This window comes from Helianthus annuus, chromosome 2, assembly GCF_002127325.2.
Source record: "Helianthus annuus cultivar XRQ/B chromosome 2, HanXRQr2.0-SUNRISE, whole genome shotgun sequence".
NCBI classification, from domain to species: domain Eukaryota; kingdom Viridiplantae; phylum Streptophyta; class Magnoliopsida; order Asterales; family Asteraceae; genus Helianthus; species Helianthus annuus.
In genome coordinates this window covers 87,806,022-87,825,623 of record NC_035434.2, presented here as the reverse complement: position 1 = coordinate 87,825,623, position 19,602 = coordinate 87,806,022, and the positions used below count along the sequence as shown (strand labels likewise).

At 40.8% G+C, this 19,602-nt stretch overlaps 2 protein-coding genes across 2 annotated transcripts; both read right to left on the bottom strand.

The window, feature by feature from the left end:
- Positions 1 to 1,675: 1,675 nt before the first annotated feature.
- Positions 1,676 to 2,827, bottom strand: LOC110891390. The gene has a single exon (XM_022139082.1). It carries the CDS (start codon positions 2,825 to 2,827, stop codon positions 1,676 to 1,678), a length of 1,152 nt encoding a protein of 383 aa, XP_021994774.1.
- Positions 2,828 to 13,509: 10,682 nt separating this feature from the next.
- On the bottom strand, positions 13,510 to 18,799 carry LOC110891374. The gene is made up of 2 exons (XM_022139074.1): positions 17,179 to 18,799; positions 13,510 to 16,844 (listed from the first exon to the last, which is right to left on the bottom strand). The coding sequence occupies exons 1-2, from the start codon at positions 18,797 to 18,799 to the stop codon at positions 13,510 to 13,512; spliced, it is 4,956 nt and encodes a 1,651-aa protein (XP_021994766.1).
- Between the last annotated feature and the right edge of the window lie 803 nt (positions 18,800 to 19,602).

Genomic DNA, 19,602 nt, shown 5'->3' with positions numbered 1-19,602 from the left:
ATCAGATATCTTCCTACCCGGAACAAAGGCCGACTGGTTAATACTAACCAAATCATCCAAACTCCCCTTCAATCTGTCTGTAATTATCTTGCTGATACACTTGTATAAGACATTACAGCAAGAAATAGGACGATAATCAAGAACCGAATCCGGAGTCTCCACTTTTGGAATCAGAGCCAAAATAGTATGATTGAGCTGTTTAAGTATCTTACCATTATCAAAAAATTCTAAAATAGCCACTGAGATTTCCTCGCCCACAATATCCCACGAGTGTTTAAAAAAAGCAGACGTATAACCATCAGGTCCCGGAGCTTTATTTTCGCCAATACTAAACATAGCCTTCTTGACTTCATCACGAGTCACCTGTCGAACCATATTCTCCGCAACCGCCGGACTAAGCACATTAACAAACAAATCCTCCTGATCGAAATGACTAACTTGATCCTCCTTGCCCAGAAAATTCACATAATGGTCAACTAGGGCAATCGGCACATCTTCACCCTCAAAACGGTTACCAGCCACATCTTTAATAGAATGAATTTTTGATCTAGCATTCCGACATTTCACACTATTATGGAAGAAGGCAGTGTTCGAGTCCCCTGCACATAACCATTCCACTTTGGCCTTTTGTTTAAGAAAGCATTCCTCATCATACGCCGCTGATTTGAATTCCTTTAAGTATTCAGCTTCCATATTTCTCAGCTCTCTATTAAGTGGATTCACATCAATCAATTTTTGGACTTCATCCAATTTACTTCTCAACTCAGCCACTTTGTCATGCAGATTACCTTGTCGAAACAAAATTCTCCGCAACACCGGCTTCAGATTCTTGAGTTTGTTAGTAACCGAATACATAGCCACCCCCCTAATCGTTTTTCCCCATTCCTGCTGAACCGAGGACCTGAATTCTGGTTTAGACGTGATAAAATTCGCAAATTTAAAAGGTTTTGGCTTAGCCTTTGTAGACTTTCCCATCTTTAGAATACACGGAGTATGATCAGAAACACGGAAAGTATGATAAATAGCAAAAGCATCCGGCCATGTCTCTAAGAATTCCATATTACCCATCACCCAGTCAATCTTTTTCATCAACCCAATTCCTTCCTTAGGCTTCTGGTTCCACGTAAAATGCAACCCATGACCCGTAATATCAACCAACTCCGTAGTCTGCACACAATCATAAAACTCTCGCATACTAATAGTTTGAGTGGACGAACCGCATATAGAGTCTTCGTGATGTAGCGCTGAGTTAAAGTCTCCCATGACTACCCATGGCTTATTATGACATAAGCCCTTATGCTTGCACAGATTATCCCAAAGCCCTCGTCTATCCTGATAATTATTCTTCGCGTACACAAAAGAACAAAAGAGAACTTTCATACAAACCTTGTACCGCAGTTGAACATGAATAACCTGGTCCGTTTGAGACAGAACCATGACATCAACATCATCTGCATTCCAACCCAAAATTATTCTAGTGCCACGATCACATAAACTACCATTAGACGTCCAACTCCAATTCCTAAAGACCCCTTTACAGACTTTATCAAGCTTCATGATATCAACATGAGATTCAAGAATGGCACAAACGACCAACTTTTTTTCCGACATAAGGATCCGAACCTCATTTTGTTTCAGGGGTTGGTTCAAACCCCTAACATTCCACACCGCGATGCTATCCATTCAAACTGTCTTGACCGGGAGTGCTTGCCCCCTCAGATTTATCTTTCCTGTTATCATTCCTCATGAACTTAGACATTTCAGTAGGATTCAAGTCCACTACCTCATCATCCATGTGCATTTGGCTCCCACTAGCATTATTCATACTCGGTCTAGTTTCAAACCCGTCATCAGGATTTAAGTCCTCCACATTTCCATCATTCTTTGAAAGCACCTCAAACGAGTTCTTTGTACTAACGTTACTAGTTTTATCATTATTCAGCAAATCGTCTTTTGTACCTGAAGTACTCGGCCCTGTTGTGCTCATCTTAGGCTTATAGATAAGCCTCGGCTTTTGGTTTTTCTGCACTGGTCTCAATTTAATCGTTTTCCTCCTATCCGAAATAAAACCGTCATCATCAATAACCACCTGGTTCTTTTTGCTTTGAACATTCTTACTACAATTCTGGTCATTATGTCCGAATACACAGCACAAAGAGCACCTTAATGGTTTCCATTCATATTCCACATCCACTCTTTCCATTAAATATCCCTCCTCATCAAGTTTCGGAATAGAAATAGTGATATGATCTTTTATCTCACTCTCCGCATTGAGTTCAATTAGGGCCCTGGCAAAGCTACTCCTCCCCCAGTTCTCAACACACATGTCCGCAGTATAAGAATCTAATCTCTTTGGGACTCCTAATTTTGACGCTAGTAAGCTGAGCCCATCATCCGTGTAAACCGCTATCGGTACATTATGTAATTTAACCCACACCGGAACTGATTTAATACCCTCTTTTTTGAGGCTTATAGATGGAGACCAGACGTTCAGAAATAAAGGCACCTTCCTGATTAGCCACGGCCCCGCATCAAGAACCTTATCCATACCCTCCTTTGACTCGAATTTAAAGAAAAAGAAACCCGAAGAGTTCATCATCGCTTTAACGAAACCAAATTTTGACCAGGCATTCTTTGCATAATAATCCACTACCGGAAAAGGAAGCCTATTCCCCAAGAAATAACCAAACAAAACGTTGTCAAGTTTTTCCTGAGCTTTTCTAATTACCTCGCGAGGAATAACTACATCCGCATCCTGAACCTTTTCCGACCCTTCTAGCTTCCTGAAGTTTACTTCCCGCTTCAGCGATTCCTTTTGCTTAACCATATCAGCGTATGACCCAGACTTGGTGCTACTTTCCGGATTATCATCAAGGATCTATTCAATACTACTCTGGAGCTGGACTGGAACAGTAATCTTCTCAAGCTCGTCAATAACATTAATTGGTTTCGGCTCCTGCTCATTATTCCTTATAACCCCACGTCTCGGAGCTAACGGATTGCCATCAATGTTAATACTCCTGGCAGAAAAACCCTTCGTACCATACATCTTACCACCAATTTCCCCAACTCTATCAACATTACTTTTAAGCGGAACAGTTGACGGCTTCCCATACACATTACGGTGATCAGCATTCAGAGATGGTGGTATAAAATAAGCGTCATTAATGTCCGGTGGTTCAGAACTCATCTTCTTAGAAAACTAATCACATGCACACGTAAAATTAGCTAAATAGGTTAGAGAAACCCTAATCAGCCGCCAAAAGAATCCTGCGCGAATTAAGAACCCTATCCGCAGACAGCAATCTTGGATAGATAAAATCCCTAATCCGCCACCAAACAGCAAGAATCAACGAACCAGAATAATGACAGCAAGATCAACCAGAACGATTTGGCAGTAAACCCTAGTAGCAAAAACGAAAAGAAGCAAACCCTAAACCTGATTTCAAAAGATTAGGAACCACGGTAGAAGTCTAGAATCCTTACTCAGAAGGATCGACAACACCACAATTGCTAACCCAGATCAATCAAGAATAAGATCAGAATGAACGAACAAAACTAGGGTTTCTAAGGAGAGCCAAAATCGCCCAGAGCCTTTTTTTCTTGACATACCAAAAATTATGTTACATAGGCTTAAAATGAATTTGGGCGTAAAAAGGGTATTTTGGTAATTTACCTAAGGCATAAGAACTACTTATCATACAACTACATAAACGTCGTGACCATAAGGTATAACCTCGGAAGGTTATTCCCTATACAACTATGGTCACCTAAAGTGTTTGGTCGGATCCTAATGATCGACCAAATGGGTCGGGTTCGTAAGCATAAGCGATTGATTAGATACATTTACGACCCTAAACAAGCACAAATCTAAAAGCGACGAGCTAAACATGCTAGAACATGTTTAATAATGTTAGAAAACAGGTTTGGTATTAAAACAAACGGTTTTAATACCCTAGAGTAGTTTGGTTACAAAATACGCGAGAAAACGCATTTTGGCCGAAACTACGACTCGTCACTGAGCCTAGATAACGTGGTAATCAGTAGGTATAGTTACTAGGGACTATAACCATCGTGATTACGCTCACGTTATGAAGTTCAAACGAACTTCGCGTTGACCATAAACTGGTCAATGCAGAAAGTCAAACGCAGTTTGACTTTAAACGCTAAAACGAACGAAAAACGCGAAAGAATACTTACAGAAGGTCCCCGCAAGATTGATTTCCGAGTATTTCTCAGGTATGAAGTGTTTATAACTCCAACTTAGAGAAAATCTCAGAATCAAGTGGGTTTGAATGAAGTTGGGGTTGGGTATTTATAGGAAACATGGAACCGTTAAGATCGTTTCTTGTTCCCCAAGCGTTTAATCTGAGCCGTACAACACACACCCACTGAATTACAAACCCATGGGAGCCCCTAGGATTGTTAAAAACCATTTGCAAGTGGTTTTGAAGTGCTAAACAGCTGCAAACAGCTGTTTGCAACAAAATTGCACATCTGGGGAGGCCATGCGGCCCGCATCAGGATACACACAAACTCAGGCGGGCCGCCTGAGCTTGTCTGATCAGCACAACTTTCAGAAATGACAGTTTTAGCCCCTGCATGCTTTTAAGTCCATTTTCGACACGTTTAAGGCCCGTTAACCTTATTTCAAGCCTCTAAAATGAAGTTAAAGTATAGGGAACTCAAAACATGTTCAAAAATATCTCGGATGTCGGTTCGTTTGGTCGTACGATCGCGATGTTCGCTTAATTACGACGGAATGCGCATAAGCGCGAAAAACGATCCAAATTGCGCGACGAATGGATTTTTCTCATGCCAAACATTAAAACATAATATTTTAATGCTTACATAAATTTTTGGATGTCCGGATGTAATCAGAACGTAAGTTATGCGCGAAAATCCAAACTTATGCACTTTTTGACGCTTTTAGTCCCTGAATGACCCAAAAGTTTATTTTAGCACACCGAACCCCTCAAAGCCTATTTCTAAGCTATGTAAAGGATATTTAGGGTGTGTTTAACTTATGGGCATGTTCCGGAATATTCGTCACAGTTCAAATCGGCATATTTTCGCAGTTTGTCAATTTTAGTCCCTGTAAGCGAATTAACTTGATTTCTGCCATACCAAAGCCTTCAAAACTTTTTTCTAAGTTATGTAAAGGTTATTTAAGGTATGTTAAGCATAAATTGATGTTCCGGAGTATTTGTTGCATATAACTGATTACATTTTCGCACCAGTTTGCGTATAATTCTCCAGAAAGCGATATAGAGTTTGAAATCGAATAAAAGTCAAAACATGAAAAACATCAAACACAAATAAAAAAACATTGGTATCAAATAACTTTATTTCATTGATAACTGAACTGTTTACAATGATTACAAGCACAGATGTCACATAACATTGTGACCATAAGGTATAACCTCGGAAGGTTACAGCTATGGTCACCTAATGTGTTTGGTCGGATCCTAATGATCGACCAAATGAGTCGGGTTCGAAAGTGTAAGCGATTGTTTAGATCGCTTACCTTACGACCCTATATAAGCACTAAACTAAAAGTGACGAGCTAAGCATGTTAGAACATGCTTAACTAAGTTTAGAAAACAGGTTTGGTATCAAAACAAACGGTTTTGATACTCACGAGTAGTTTGGTTACAAAATACGCAAGAATGCGCATTTTGGCCGAAACTACGACTCGTCAGTGAGCCTAGATAACGTGGTAATCAGTAGGTATAGTCACTACCGACTATAACCATCGTGATCATGCTCACCTTATGGAGTTCCAATGAACTTCGTGTTGACCATAAGCTGGTCAACGCAGAAAGTCAAACTTTGACTTTAGCACTAGAAAGCGATTAAAAGAACGAAAGAACACTTACGAAGGGTCCCCGAAAGCTAAACTTGATCCAGGAGCTCAGGTATGAAGCAATGGCATCAACTTAGAGCTCTTTGATCAGTTTTGTGGGTTTTACACCAAATGGGGGGGTATTTATAGGAAAAGCAAAACCGTTAGGATCGTTTCTTGAATTTCGTGCCATGATCTCATTCGTACACTTGTCAAGATGTTGTGGTATCACATTATGACCCTAACTCCAGAGATTGTGAAGGGGCATTGCCCTTTGGAGTGATTGAAAGGCCAAAAACAGCAAAAAAACGAGTTTCGGCATCTGCAGGGCTGACGCGGCCCACGTAAGATTTGGACATGGTCTTACGTGCCCCGCCTGGGAGTCCAGATCAGAACCCAAGTTTCAGAAATGACAGGTTAGGTCCCTGTTATGGTTTAAGGCCATTTCCGACACATTCAAGGCCCGTTAAGCGATCTTTAAGGCCCTAAAATGATGCCTAAACATTGAGGACATGAAACATGCTCAAAAATATGCCGGATGTTGGTTCGTTTGGTCATACGATCGCGATGTTCGGTTAATTACGACGGAATGCGCATAAGCGCGAAAAATGATCCAAATTGCGCGACGAATGGATTTTTGACAAGCCAAACCTTTAAACATAATATTATAATGCTTACATAAATTTTTGGATCTCCGGATGTATTCAGAACGTAAGTTATGCGCGAAAATGCAAACTTGTGCACTTTTTGACACTTTTAGTCCCTGAATGACCCAAAAGTTTATTTTAGCACACCGAACCTCTCAAAGCGTATTTCTAAGCTATGTAAAGGATATTTAAGGTGTGTTTAACTTATGGTCATATTCCGGAATGTTTGTTACAGTTCAAATTGGCATACTTTCGCAGTTTGTCAAGTTTAGTCCCTGTAAGCGAATTAACTTGTTTTTGCCATACCAAGGCCTTCAAAACTCATTTCTAAGTTATGTAAAGGTTATTTAGGGTATGTTGAGTATATGTTGATGTTCCGGAGTATTTGTCGCATTAAACTGAGTACGTTTACGCACCAGTTTGCGTATAATTCTCCAGAAAGTGATGTAGAGTTTAAAATCGAACAAAAGTCAAAACATGAAAAATGTAAAACACAACCAAACAAACATTGGGATCAAATAACATTGTTTTATTGATAATTGAACTGTTCATAATGATTTCGAGCACAAATGTTACAAATGGCTCTGATACCAATCTGTCACACCCCCAAAATCCACACGCGGAGTACCACCGCTTAGAGGCGTGACATGACCAGGATCAAGCCACCAATCCAACACAATAATAAGTAAGTGTAAATGTAATTCATCACAATACAATTGGTGTTCATTTCAAAACATAGTATAAGTAGCGGAAGCATAGTATGAAAAATCCAACACAAGTGTTAAGTTTAAAGAGTCATAATGTTTTCATCGAAACACCCACAATCCATGTCCACAAGACCGCGCCTCCCGTGCAAGCTCCATGAGTACCTATGGTCCTGCAAGACATGTAACAGAGGGTCAACAACTAGTTGAGCGAGTTCACAGTAAGTAAGTTCGTAATAGTAAGTTTGTTTCGTAACATGTGGCTCTACTAGGCCGATAGTATGTTCTATTAGTGGGGGCTTCCCATAGTTGCATATACACCAGACTAGAAGTAACCATAAGTGTTCTTCTTAACCCGAGAACAGTAGTACGTACGAGGTTTACGTAGGTTTTACGTAAGTGTCCTTCTTATCCCGAGAACAGTGGTACGCGGGGGTTTACGTAGGTTTTACGTAAGTGTCCTTCATAACCCTAGGACAGTAGTATGTATGAGTTTACGTAGGTTTTACGTAAGTGTCCCTCGAACCCTGAGGACAGTAGTAAGCACAAGTATTACGTAGGTTTTACGTAAGGGTCCTTCGCAACCGAGGACGATGGTAGATAGTCTAGTAACAGTGTAAATCCAAATAACTCATCAATCCTTTTCCTTCAATCCCATTCCCTTCTCACCGGGTATCCCATGGCTTGGTAAGAGTGTGAACTCACCTTGGTTTGCTCGGTATGTTATTGTGCTTCTAGTGTTAATTAATGGTTAGGTCCGTTTCATGCGACCTAAGGTACATTGCACATAAACTCAATATAAGTGTTTACGTTCAATTAAGGTTTACAATTCCTTGGTGTCCAAACAACTGTGTTTCGTGTGATAATTGTTTACATAATGACATGACATAGATTGTTCATACATACAGTATCATCCAGTATCATCCAGTAACATACAGTAATATACAGTAACATACAGTAACATACAGTAATATACAGTAACATACAGTAACATACGGTAACATACAGTGGCAGGATAAGTGTTTTTCATTCAACATTTAACCTGATTCAAGCTCTGAATGTTATTAAACTTGGACCTTACAAGCATCAACAAACTCGGACTATATAAACATTAACAAAACTCAGACCATACATCCCCTAAAGCTCGGACCATACATCCCCTACAAAGCTCGGACCATTCATCCCTTATAAAATTCGGACACCATGATTCATCATAAAACTCGGATCAAGCCTCCTCACAAAAACTCGGACCATGTTTACCCTTTATAAAGTTCGGACCTTGTTTACCCTTAACAAAACTCGGACCATGGCAAAAACTCGGACCCCATACATTATTTACAAAACTCAGACTATGTGTTCCATACAAACTCAGACCATGTGTTTAATACAAAGCTCAGACTATGTGTTCCATACAAAAATTCAGACCATGTGACTTCACAAAACCCTGACCCTTAACTCCGAGTTAACAACATGCGTGATTTCCAAAACCAATATACAATTTTCAATGGAACAGTTACATTGCAAGTTACGATCAAAAACCCTAATTTTCATACATTGGCAATGCTGTAATCTAATCAACAATCAACACCTCTAACATATCAGGCATCTTAATGTCAGGCAAGTGATTACACAACTATTCACAAACCATTTCACAATAATCAGGATGATCAATAAACACAGAACCATTGTTAGGAGAACTAGGGTTTGTATGAATCAAATAACCAATTATTAACAACAAACAATCATTAAACGTTTACCTTAGATTGATTCTAGATGAAAAGAGAGATCAAAAGTGATGATTGAGAGCTTGTGCCACCAAGGATGATGAAAAGATGATTGCAGGAGATGATTGTAGAGGAAGATTGACAATACGTATAATGATTTGTGAGAGGGGTTAGGGTTAGGGGTTATTAAGGTTTCACTAACTACTCTACTCACCCTTAGGTATCATCTTTTACATAAAAAACACACACAACATATAATTTACAGTCAAGGCACAAAGTTCTCATGTATTTGTCAAATCACCATAAAGTAACACATAATTCCAACAATGCTAAATGATTGCATGACAAAATTAACTATGCTAGGTTAAGGCATTAAACTGAAGTTACGGGTTGTCACATTATCCCCAACTTGAAAGAAATTTCGTCCCAAAATTTAGCATGCGGTTCCTGAGGAAGCTAGTTGAGTTGCATCGTTTACTGGTTTCCTGGGGGTGTCACATGCCCATTGTGTGCGTACTTAGTACATTGTTTTACATTACATTTTATGCTATGTATGCCCATTGTGTGCGTACTTAGTACATTGTTTTACATTACATTTTATGCTATGTATTCCCATTGTGTGCGTACTTAGTATATTTATTCATCACATGCTTACGTTTTGGTATGACATTTGGTTTGTTTAAATGGGACAATGTACATTCATTAACACCGATCATGCCGCTCGGTAGTAGGTAGTGGTACCATAGGACTTGACAACTCCCATTCCTGAAATCCCGGGTTTGTTTGGATTGGAAGGAATGACCGAATCCGAATACATTTCTAGGTGGACCTTAGACTTTGTGCTAGGGTTTATTCTACTGTCGCAAGGCTTGGATGTATGAATTTTAACAATACCGCATAGATGTTTATATCAGTATAGCATGCATTTATTCCACAAAACATAACTTTGATTTAAACCATGTTTTACTTCAATACCTTGTTTTTGTGCATTTAACATATGGTTTAGTTGATATATTTCACTTACCATACATAAACATTTTGACATGCGAGATAAGCCATGGAACATTTTGACATTTATATACACAATTCATGATTTACATTAGACATAAACATTTTGACATTGATATACACATTACATGAGTTGCATTAAACAATTCATGATTTACATTAGACATAAACATTTTTCTACAATCGCCGCTCTAGAAACATATTCTGATACCCTAATTTATTAATCTGGTTGCCATTGATTGCGGTTAACTGAGTTTAATTTAGCTAGATTGATGACACCGGATTAATCGATCAAGCGTTGAGGTTTTGTTCTAGGGTTTAAGGGAGTTCGGGCTATTGTGTTCTTGTCTTCGGATTCTGATCTTTCGAGCGTGTTGTCTTTCGTTCGGCTGACTAGGGTTTTGTGATTGTTTCCTTTTTGTTTGCCGCATAGGGTTTCTTGACTTGTTGGGATTCATTGTCGGCTGCATAGGGGTTTTTCTTTTGCATGCATGGAAGGTGAAAGTGGCGGGATGACACCTTTGACTCAACAGACCCCTGGGATTGATGATAAGACTCCTCCGATACGTGGGATTGGTTTGAGAGTCACTAATATTGAAGGTAATCCACTGCTGCCTCGTCGTGGTATGTTCTCTACGAGTAATGTTTCAGTCATTGATGGGTTGTTTAAAATCTCTAAACCGGTGGATTTGCCTTCCTCGTGGGATTATGGTGGCGGGTCGTCGGCTGCTAACTTGGATAGCCAAGATAATCCTATACCGAATTCAGTGGTCAATGATGCATCTATCTTTTCGTATGCTGATAAGGTTAAAACGCAGAAATCGCTGAAAAGAGAGGTTAACTTCAGGAAGCTAGATGCTACAGAATCGGTTAAGGATGCGGATGTTCTTATTCCTCGTGAGGTAATCCAAAAGGTCCAGGATAAGTTTGAAAATGTTTTGTATGGTTATTTCTTGGGCAATCGGTTGCCGTTTCCGGTTGTGGAATACTATGCAAAAAATGTTTGGTCTAAACATGGGTTTGTAAAGATCATGATGAACGCTGACGGGTTCTTCTTTTTCAAGTTCGACTCCAAGGAGGGGATGATGAAGGTGCTTGAAGGAGGTCCATGGTTAATTAGAAAAGTCCCTCTTTTCTTGAATGTTTGGTCACCATCGGTCAGTCTCAGAAAGGAGTGCATTAAGTCGGTTCCGGTTTGGGTGAAACTCCACAATGTTCCTATTGCTATTTACACTGATGATGGGCTGAGTTTATTAGCGTCTAAGTTGGGTACTCCTAAACGGTTGGATGGATATACGGCTGATATGTGTGTTGATAATTGGGGGAGAAGTAGTTTTGCTCGTGCGTTAATTGAAATTAGTGCGGATAACGATCTAAAAGACTATATTACGGTTGCAATTCTGAAGCTTGATGAGGAGGGGTATGTTACTCAGAAAGTGAAGGTCGAATACGAATGGAAACCTCAGAGGTGCTCGACCTGCTGTGTTTTTGGTCATAGTGATCAAGCTTGTCCTAAGAATGTGGCTCCAAAAGCTAAGCAGGTTGTTATTGATGATGAGGGTTTCATTACTGATCAGAGGAAGATGGCTAGAAAAGGGGTTTTGCAAAAGAAACAGAGGGCAAATTTTGTGTATAGGCCGAAACCAGGTAACTCGGGTGCTAGCACGTCAGGTACGAAAAATGATAAACAGGATTCTACTGTAAAGGCTAATGTAGTGACGAACAACCCTTTTGAAGTTTTGTCTAAATCAGATGGGGATGATGCTAATCCTCTTGGTAATGTAAAGGCTACGGAGAAAAAAGTGGTTGGTCCCAATAGTACGGTTGAGGGTTATGAGGAAGAAGTCGTTGAGGTTGTGCCTACGGAAATGTCGAAATTTATGAGCAACACGTCTCTTGGAAACAATGCTGAGGGGGCAAGCACTCCCGGTTTTACGGGTTTACATGGATAGTGTAGCGGCTTGGAATATTAGGGGCTTGAACCGGCCCCTTAAACAAGCTGAGGTTCGGGTTTTAATTGCTGAAAACAAACTGAGTATTTGTGCTATTCTAGAATCACACATCCATATTAATAAACTTTCTGTTATATGTAATAAAGTTTTTGGTGGCTGGAGTTGGACTTCGAATGGGGGATTATGTTCCAGAGGTACTAGAATTATTCTTGGGTGGAATACTGATGCGGTTGATATTATGGTGATTTCGCAGACTGACCAGGTGATGCATTCTCAAGTTTTGATAAAAGCTGATAATAGAATTTTTTTCTGCTCCTTTGTTTATGCGGAAAACAAATACCATGATCGTCGTGCTCTTTGGGAGGACCTTTGCAATTTTAATGCTTTGGCTCGTGATAAGCCATGGATCGTCATGGGGGATTTTAATGTTGCTCTCAATATGGAAGATTGTCTGTCTGGCCCCTCGAATCATTCGATTGGCATGAGGGAGTTCTATGAATGTGTTAAGGAGACTGAATTGATAGACATTCCGAGCCATGGCATACACTTTACGTGGAACCAAAAGCCTAGAGAGGGTATTGGAGTTATGAAGAAACTGGATCGGGTGATGGGTAATTTAAAGTCCCTGGATTTTTTTCCGAATGGTTATGCCTTGTTTAAACCGCCCCGCTTGTCGGACCATGCTCCGTGTATATTCAAGGTTTCTTCGGCTACTAACTCTAAACCGAAGCCATTCAAATTTCCGAATTTTATCGTTTCCAAAGTCGAGTTTAGGCAGGCGGTTTCATCCGAGTGGGCCAAGGAGATTCAAGGTCATTCCATGTTTGCGGTAGTAAAAAAGATGAGAAACTTGAAGCCTCGATTTCGCAAAATCCTTTTTCAGCAAGGTAACTTGCATAAAAAGGTTGCTGATTTGCGGGTTAAACTTGACAATGTTCAGAACCAAGTGGATGCAAATCCCTTGGATTCGTTACTTCGGGACGAGCTTGCCTCATGTCTTCATGATTTCCAAACTACTGCCTATGATGAGGAGTGCTTCCTTAAGCAAAAAGCCAAGGTTGAATGGTTGTGTACGGGGGATGCAAACACGAGATTCTTTCATAAATGTGTGCAAAGTAGGAACGCCAGAAACAAAATCTCGAGCATTTTGGATGCTCATGGGAACCATTTTGAGGGTGATCAAGTTCCATCGGCTTTTCTTAACCATTATACGAATTTTTTGGGTATGGATTATCAGGTGGAGGATTTTGATTTCGACGATCTTTGTGCTAACTCTTTGAATGAATTTTCTGCTAATAATATGGTCCGGTCGGTTACCCGAGATGAGGTTAAAAAAGCTATGTTTGGAATTGGTGAGAACAAGGCTCCAGGTCCGGATGGATATACCTCGGCTTTCTTTAAACATTCGTGGGATGTGGTAGGTGACCAAGTTTTTTTTTGGGTAAAGGGTTACCCCGGTGATTCTATATATTGACAATCAACAAAGCACAAGTAGTGTAGAGAACCTACACTAGTTCAAACATGGGACATGCCCCATGAAAGTAAAACAAAATGAAAAACACATAAACACCACCAAACTGGAAAACAACTAGACTAAACTCTAGCACAAAGCAATCAAAAACGACTCAATCAGCCACCATCTTCATGAAGGTTAACTCCAATGATTCCCCATTCGCCAAGAAGCCTTCGGACATTTTCACAATTCTTTAGCTTCGCTCCCATCAATTTATATCGGACCTGTTGGAAAATAAGATCAATAATAGCTTCTGGTGGTCTCAACTCATTCTTGAATAATCTCGCATTACGCTCCTGCCAAATGAGATACGCAGTGGCGGCTACCAATAATCTTGCAACATAGCTTCCAGCTGATTTCGACCTGGACCGAGTTACAAGCCAATTAACAATGTCATCCCACTTAGAAGCAACCGACTCCATACCCGCTTTATGTCTAACTTTGTGCCAAACCTGATCCGAGAATTTACACTCGAAGAACAGATGGTTATGAGAATCATGATTTGCGTAACAAAGCAAACAGCACATCATGTTCATGTTTTTTCTCCGCGAGATATCCCAGCTTAAAATCTTATCTTGAGTGAGTAACTTACGTCTCATAATAAGCCACATTAAGAACGCATGGCGAGGGATGCATTGACTGAACCAAACAATACGGCACCACTCTACCTCCACCTCTCGATGTCTAAAGGAATCCCAAGCCCGAGCCGTTGAAAACTCATGAAGGTGATCCCCTTGACGCCACAAAAACTTGTCTTCCTTAGCCGGCTGAATAGATCGAGTATCAATCTGATTAAGAGCCGGGAGACGATGTCTCCACTCAATCGGCCAACCCCACGAAGAATTTAACCATAAATCAGCCACCTTGGCATCCAAACTGAAACCTGCATTTGCAATTTGTCTCGGAGTAAAAAATTGAAACAACGGACCTATATTGCTCCACGAGTCGAACCAAGCTGAAGTCGATAAACCATTCCCAATCTCAGCCCAAACAAAACTCCTCATTTCCGGCCGAAGTTGAATAATTTTCCTCCACGACCAGCAACAAGAAGAAGGGGTATTACAAGCCCAGAAACTTTTACCTCGTAACCTGTACGAATGAACCCAATCAACCCATAACGATTCACGTTTAGATAAAATGCTCCATATGTGCGCAGAGATAAGGGCCTTATTAACATCACCAATACGACGAATCCCCAACCCACCCTCATACTTAGGAACACAAACAGTATTCCAAGAAACCTTTGCCCTGCCCCTCTGGAACGAACTGTCATGAGACCATAGAAAATTACGCATCAAAGCTTCCAGGCTAGAGACGACTCGAGCAGGCAGGATAAACACTGAAGACCAGTAAACATGCAGAGAAGACAATACCGAAGTAATAAGTTGCAGTCTACCTGCAAACGAAAGTAATTTATTCCTCCAATGCATAATACGTTTTCCAAGCTTCTCCACCAACACCTGGCAGTCTTTGTACAATAACTTAGACGATATAAGAGGAACTCCCAAGTATCTCACTGGCAACGACCCCTCAATAAACGGCATTATATTCAGAATAGCAGTTTTAACAAACGATGGAACATTAGAGAAAAATACTGTACTTTTCTGGACATTAGGCGCCAAACCCGACATCTTAGAAAAAGAATTGAGCGCTTTCATTATACATCTAGCCGACGCAATCTCGCCCCTAGCGAAAATAAATAAGTCATCCGCAAAACACAGGTTTATAATCTGCTGACGTTCGCACCTGATATGGAACTTAAACGAAGAGTCTATCCTTACCGTCTGCTGAAGAATAGCCGTGAGGATCTCCATCACAAGGGTAAAAAGATATGGAGAGATAGGATCTCCCTGACGCAACCCCCTCTTACCCTTGAAAAAACCATGAACATCACCATTAATACAAACCGAAAACGTGGTCGTGGAAACACAAACCATGATCCAATGAACCATGCTGCTATGAAACCCAAAACCCACCAAAATGTTCTTTAGAAACGCCCAATCAACAGTATCGTAAGCTTTCTGGATGTCCACTTTAAACGCACATTTAGGGGGGCCGATGTTTCTATGATAATTATGCATCAACTCTTGAGTTAACAGAATGTTATCGGAAATTTTTCTACCTGGAACGAAAGCCGACTGGTTGACACTCACAATGTCATTAAGCACTCCTTTGATCCTGTCAGCAACAATCTTGCTAATACACTTGTATAGCACATTACAGCAAGCAATCGGACGATAGTCCGTAACCACAGATGGCGAGGATGTCTTGGGAATAAGAACAATAAGCGTGTGGTTTAATTCCCTTAAAAGTTTCCCTGTAGCAAAGAAATCTATAACAGCTTTTGATACCTCATCACCAACAATAGGCCATGCATTCTTAAAAAAACCCGCTGTAAACCCGTCAGGACCAGGGGCTTTATCCGAACCCATGGAGAACATTGCCCTTTTAACCTCATCAGGAGTAACCGGACGGACCATATGGCGAGCAACATCCCTCTCTAACTTTTTAGAGAACAAATCAGGAGTCGGACTAATAGTCGGATTACCCGGGCAGCCCAAAAAGTGCTCATAGTGATCAACAAAAGCTCCCGAAACCATCTCATCCGTATAAACATTCCCTCGAACATCACGAATCACCTCAATACGGCTATAGTGAACTCTATTCTTGAGTGTCGAGTGGAAGAAGGCCGTATTCATATCCCCGGCCGCTAACCAGTCCACTTTAGATTTTTGCTTCAAAAACCTCTCTTCGTCTAACAACGCGGTTTGAAAATCACTTCTAGTAATAGCTTCCTCCTCTCGCAGCGTAAGACTAGACGGATCTTTATCCATATCACACTGAATACGGTCAAGCTTAACTCTAAGCTCTTCAACTTTTTTATGCAAGTTTCCTTGATGATAAAGCAGCGCACGTAACGGAGATTTCAACAGACGAAGCTTTTTAACAACTGAAAATTGATACACTCCATCAATGGACATACCCCACCCCTTCTCCACAATCGGCAAAAAATCAGGTTTATACGCCAGAAAATTAGCAAATTTAAAAGGCCGGTGTTTTCTATTTTCCATATCCGGGACGCTAACCACACACGAGCAGTGATCCGATAACCGAGAAGGATGAAAATCAGCAAAAGCACTCGGAAACTTTTCTATAAAATGAGGATTTCCCATAACTCTGTCTATCTTTTTCATTAGCCCAATCCCTTTCTTTGGTTTCTGATTCCACGTGAAATGGATACCAGTGCGTTTTATATCTACCATCTCAATTTCATCCACACACTCTTGAAATTCTTTCATGCTCAGGGACACCGAGGAACAACCCATAGATTTATCCTCAAGATTCAACGCCGAATTAAAATCACCTAGAATGACCCAAGGTTCATTACAAACAAAATTCTTATGCAAAGAAAGCTGTTTCCACAAATCCCTCCGACTAATATAGTAGTTTGCTGCATAAATTACCGAACAAAAAAACATTTTCTTAGACTGTTTTAGAATTATTTGGAGATGCATAACCTGATCAGTCTCCGAAAGCACCATAACATCAAGAATAGCCGGATTCCAACCAACAATAATACGCGTACCCTTCACACAATGGCCCCCATTCGACGTCCAGTTCCACCACCGAAAAACAGCCTTACACACTTTAGGCAGATTACTCACCTCCACATGAGATTCAAGAATTGCACATAAACTTAACTTTAACTCTTTAATGGCATGGCGAACCTCCGTTTGCTTTATGGGGCGGTTCAAACCCCTTATGTTCCACGAGGCGATACTAACCATTGAGCACCGATGAAGAAGGAGTGCTTGCCCCTTTTTTAGTGTTAATAGTTCCTTGCCTCAAAAAACCATCCATTTCATAGCCATCCGCTTCGTAAAAATCATCAACAAGCTCATCATCATCCAGATTTACTTGGGCCGGATCTGGCCTACCCCCATCCGGTTCCTCATTAGCACTCGGGTCATTACCATCTCCAGCCGATTTACTACTATGGCCTTGTTCCTCATTCACTTCATTCAAAGCATCAAAAGGATTTCGAGACACCACATTAGTTGATTCCGATTTAGACTTCCCGTTATCTTTCCGATTAGTAGAAACTGGGCGATATTCAAATTTTGGCTTCGGTTTATTGACATTAAAACCCACTTTTTTCGCTGCCTTCTTTCCTAGCACAGTAGTATACCCATCGTCATCCACAGTAGATTGCCTCTTTGACGGACCAGGATCCTGAACCGGCTGCTTCATCTTTCTATCATAACCCGGACCCTTATGTTGTTGTTTTTTATCTTTTGACACGCTAGGCGCCTGCAGAGGACAATTTTCATGGGTGTGCCCGAAAACACAGCATCGGCCACACCTATGAGGACACCATTCATATTCAACGTAGACCTTCTCCTTTACAAACCCATCCCCATCAAGACAAGGAACCGCAATCGTTAACTCTTCTTTCAGTTCAGAATCTGCTGAAATTTCTACCAGAGCCCGAGCATAGCTGCTTCTCCCCCAACCATCAACGCACATAGACGTGGTGAACGAAACCAAAGCCTTTGGCACACCAATAGTTGTAGCAATTAGACTTAAACCATCCTCCGTATACGCCGCTAGAGGAACCTCATGGAATTTTACCCAAACCTGAACCTTTTTCACTTCTTTTTTCTCAAGCTTTAACGATGGCGACCACACTTCTAAAAATAACGGCTGTGAACGAATAATCCATGGCCCCTCAGTAAGAACCTTTTGCATACCTGCTTGATCAGCAAATTTGAAGAAGAAAAAGCCGTTGGCATTCATCATTGACTTCTGCAGTCCATACCGCTTCCAATTATTTCTGACAAAGTAGTCCACCACGGGAAAAGCAACCCGGTCCCCCAAGAAATACCCATATAGCGTGTTAGCAAGCTTATCATGCACAACTTTGACCGATTCCCTAGAAAGGACCACATCACACCCATCCTGTTTCTCACTCGTCTCTAAGGAACGAAAATTCACTTTAACATCCGCCTTATTCCTTTGGACCACATTAGCAAACGAAAGAGTCTCATGGCACTGACCAGCATTATCATCCTTGCTAGTCGTCGACGAAGATACTCCAGCAGCAAATAAGTTTTCCACAGGTTTAGAAATACTCATCAACCCATCCAAAACCGATACATTCGACGTAGAAAACATACCTCTTCTCGGAAGTAGAGGGTTGCCTTCAATGTTAGTAACTCGTAACCCGATCCCACGAATTGGTGCTGTACCCGGTGTAGGCATCTCCTCACCCACCGTTTCATTCAAGTAATCAGATCCATCTAGGTCGGTCGGTTTATTAGCAAAATTGTTCAGCGGGTCAGGCGGTTTCCCGCGGTCATGCAAGACACTAGCAGTAGCGTCACCAGTCTTGGAACGAACATCCATAGCTAAACAAACAACTCTCACGTGAAACCAGAACTTTAAACAACCATGCACACGATAACCCAAAACCCTAAAGCCGCAACAAACGAAAGCAGGAACGAAAACTAAACCCTAATTCCTAGAACCCTAGAATCAGTCCGCCACCCTTAATCGATTATGTTGGAGTTATCAATCTAGCTAAATTAAACTCAGTTAACCGCAATCAACAACAACCAACGTAATAAATCAGGGTTTCAATACTGATACCTAAGGCGGCGATTAAAGCAAACAAAAAAAGTGAAAACCCTAATTTAGATCGATCACTATTGCTAACGAGTTCGTTATAGAATTCTGAAAGGATCAAAACTCTAATCACAGACTGTTATACATCAGATCACGAAGAAAAATCAGGTTTCATGAAGAACAAGAAAAATCGCCATAGGAGAGAGAGCATTAGGGTTTTTTCGCTAGAAGGCTTCGGTAGGTGACCAAGTTACGAATGCAGTTCTGGATTTTTTTGAGAATGGCCAAATGTTGAAGCAGATTAACCACACCATCATCGCTTTAATCCCTAAAAAGGATTCTCCTAACTCGGTGCTTGATTATAGGCCGATATCCTGTTGTAATGTCCTTTTTAAATGCATAAGCAAGATTATTACGGATAGAATTAAAGGAAGCTTGGATGGTTTAGTTAGCATTAATCAATCAGCGTTTATCCCTGGCCGTAAAATTACCGATAACATTCTTCTAACGCAGGAGCTTATGCATAACTACCATCTTGATAGAGGCCCGGCTAGATGTGCCTTGAAGATTGATATCCAAAAGGC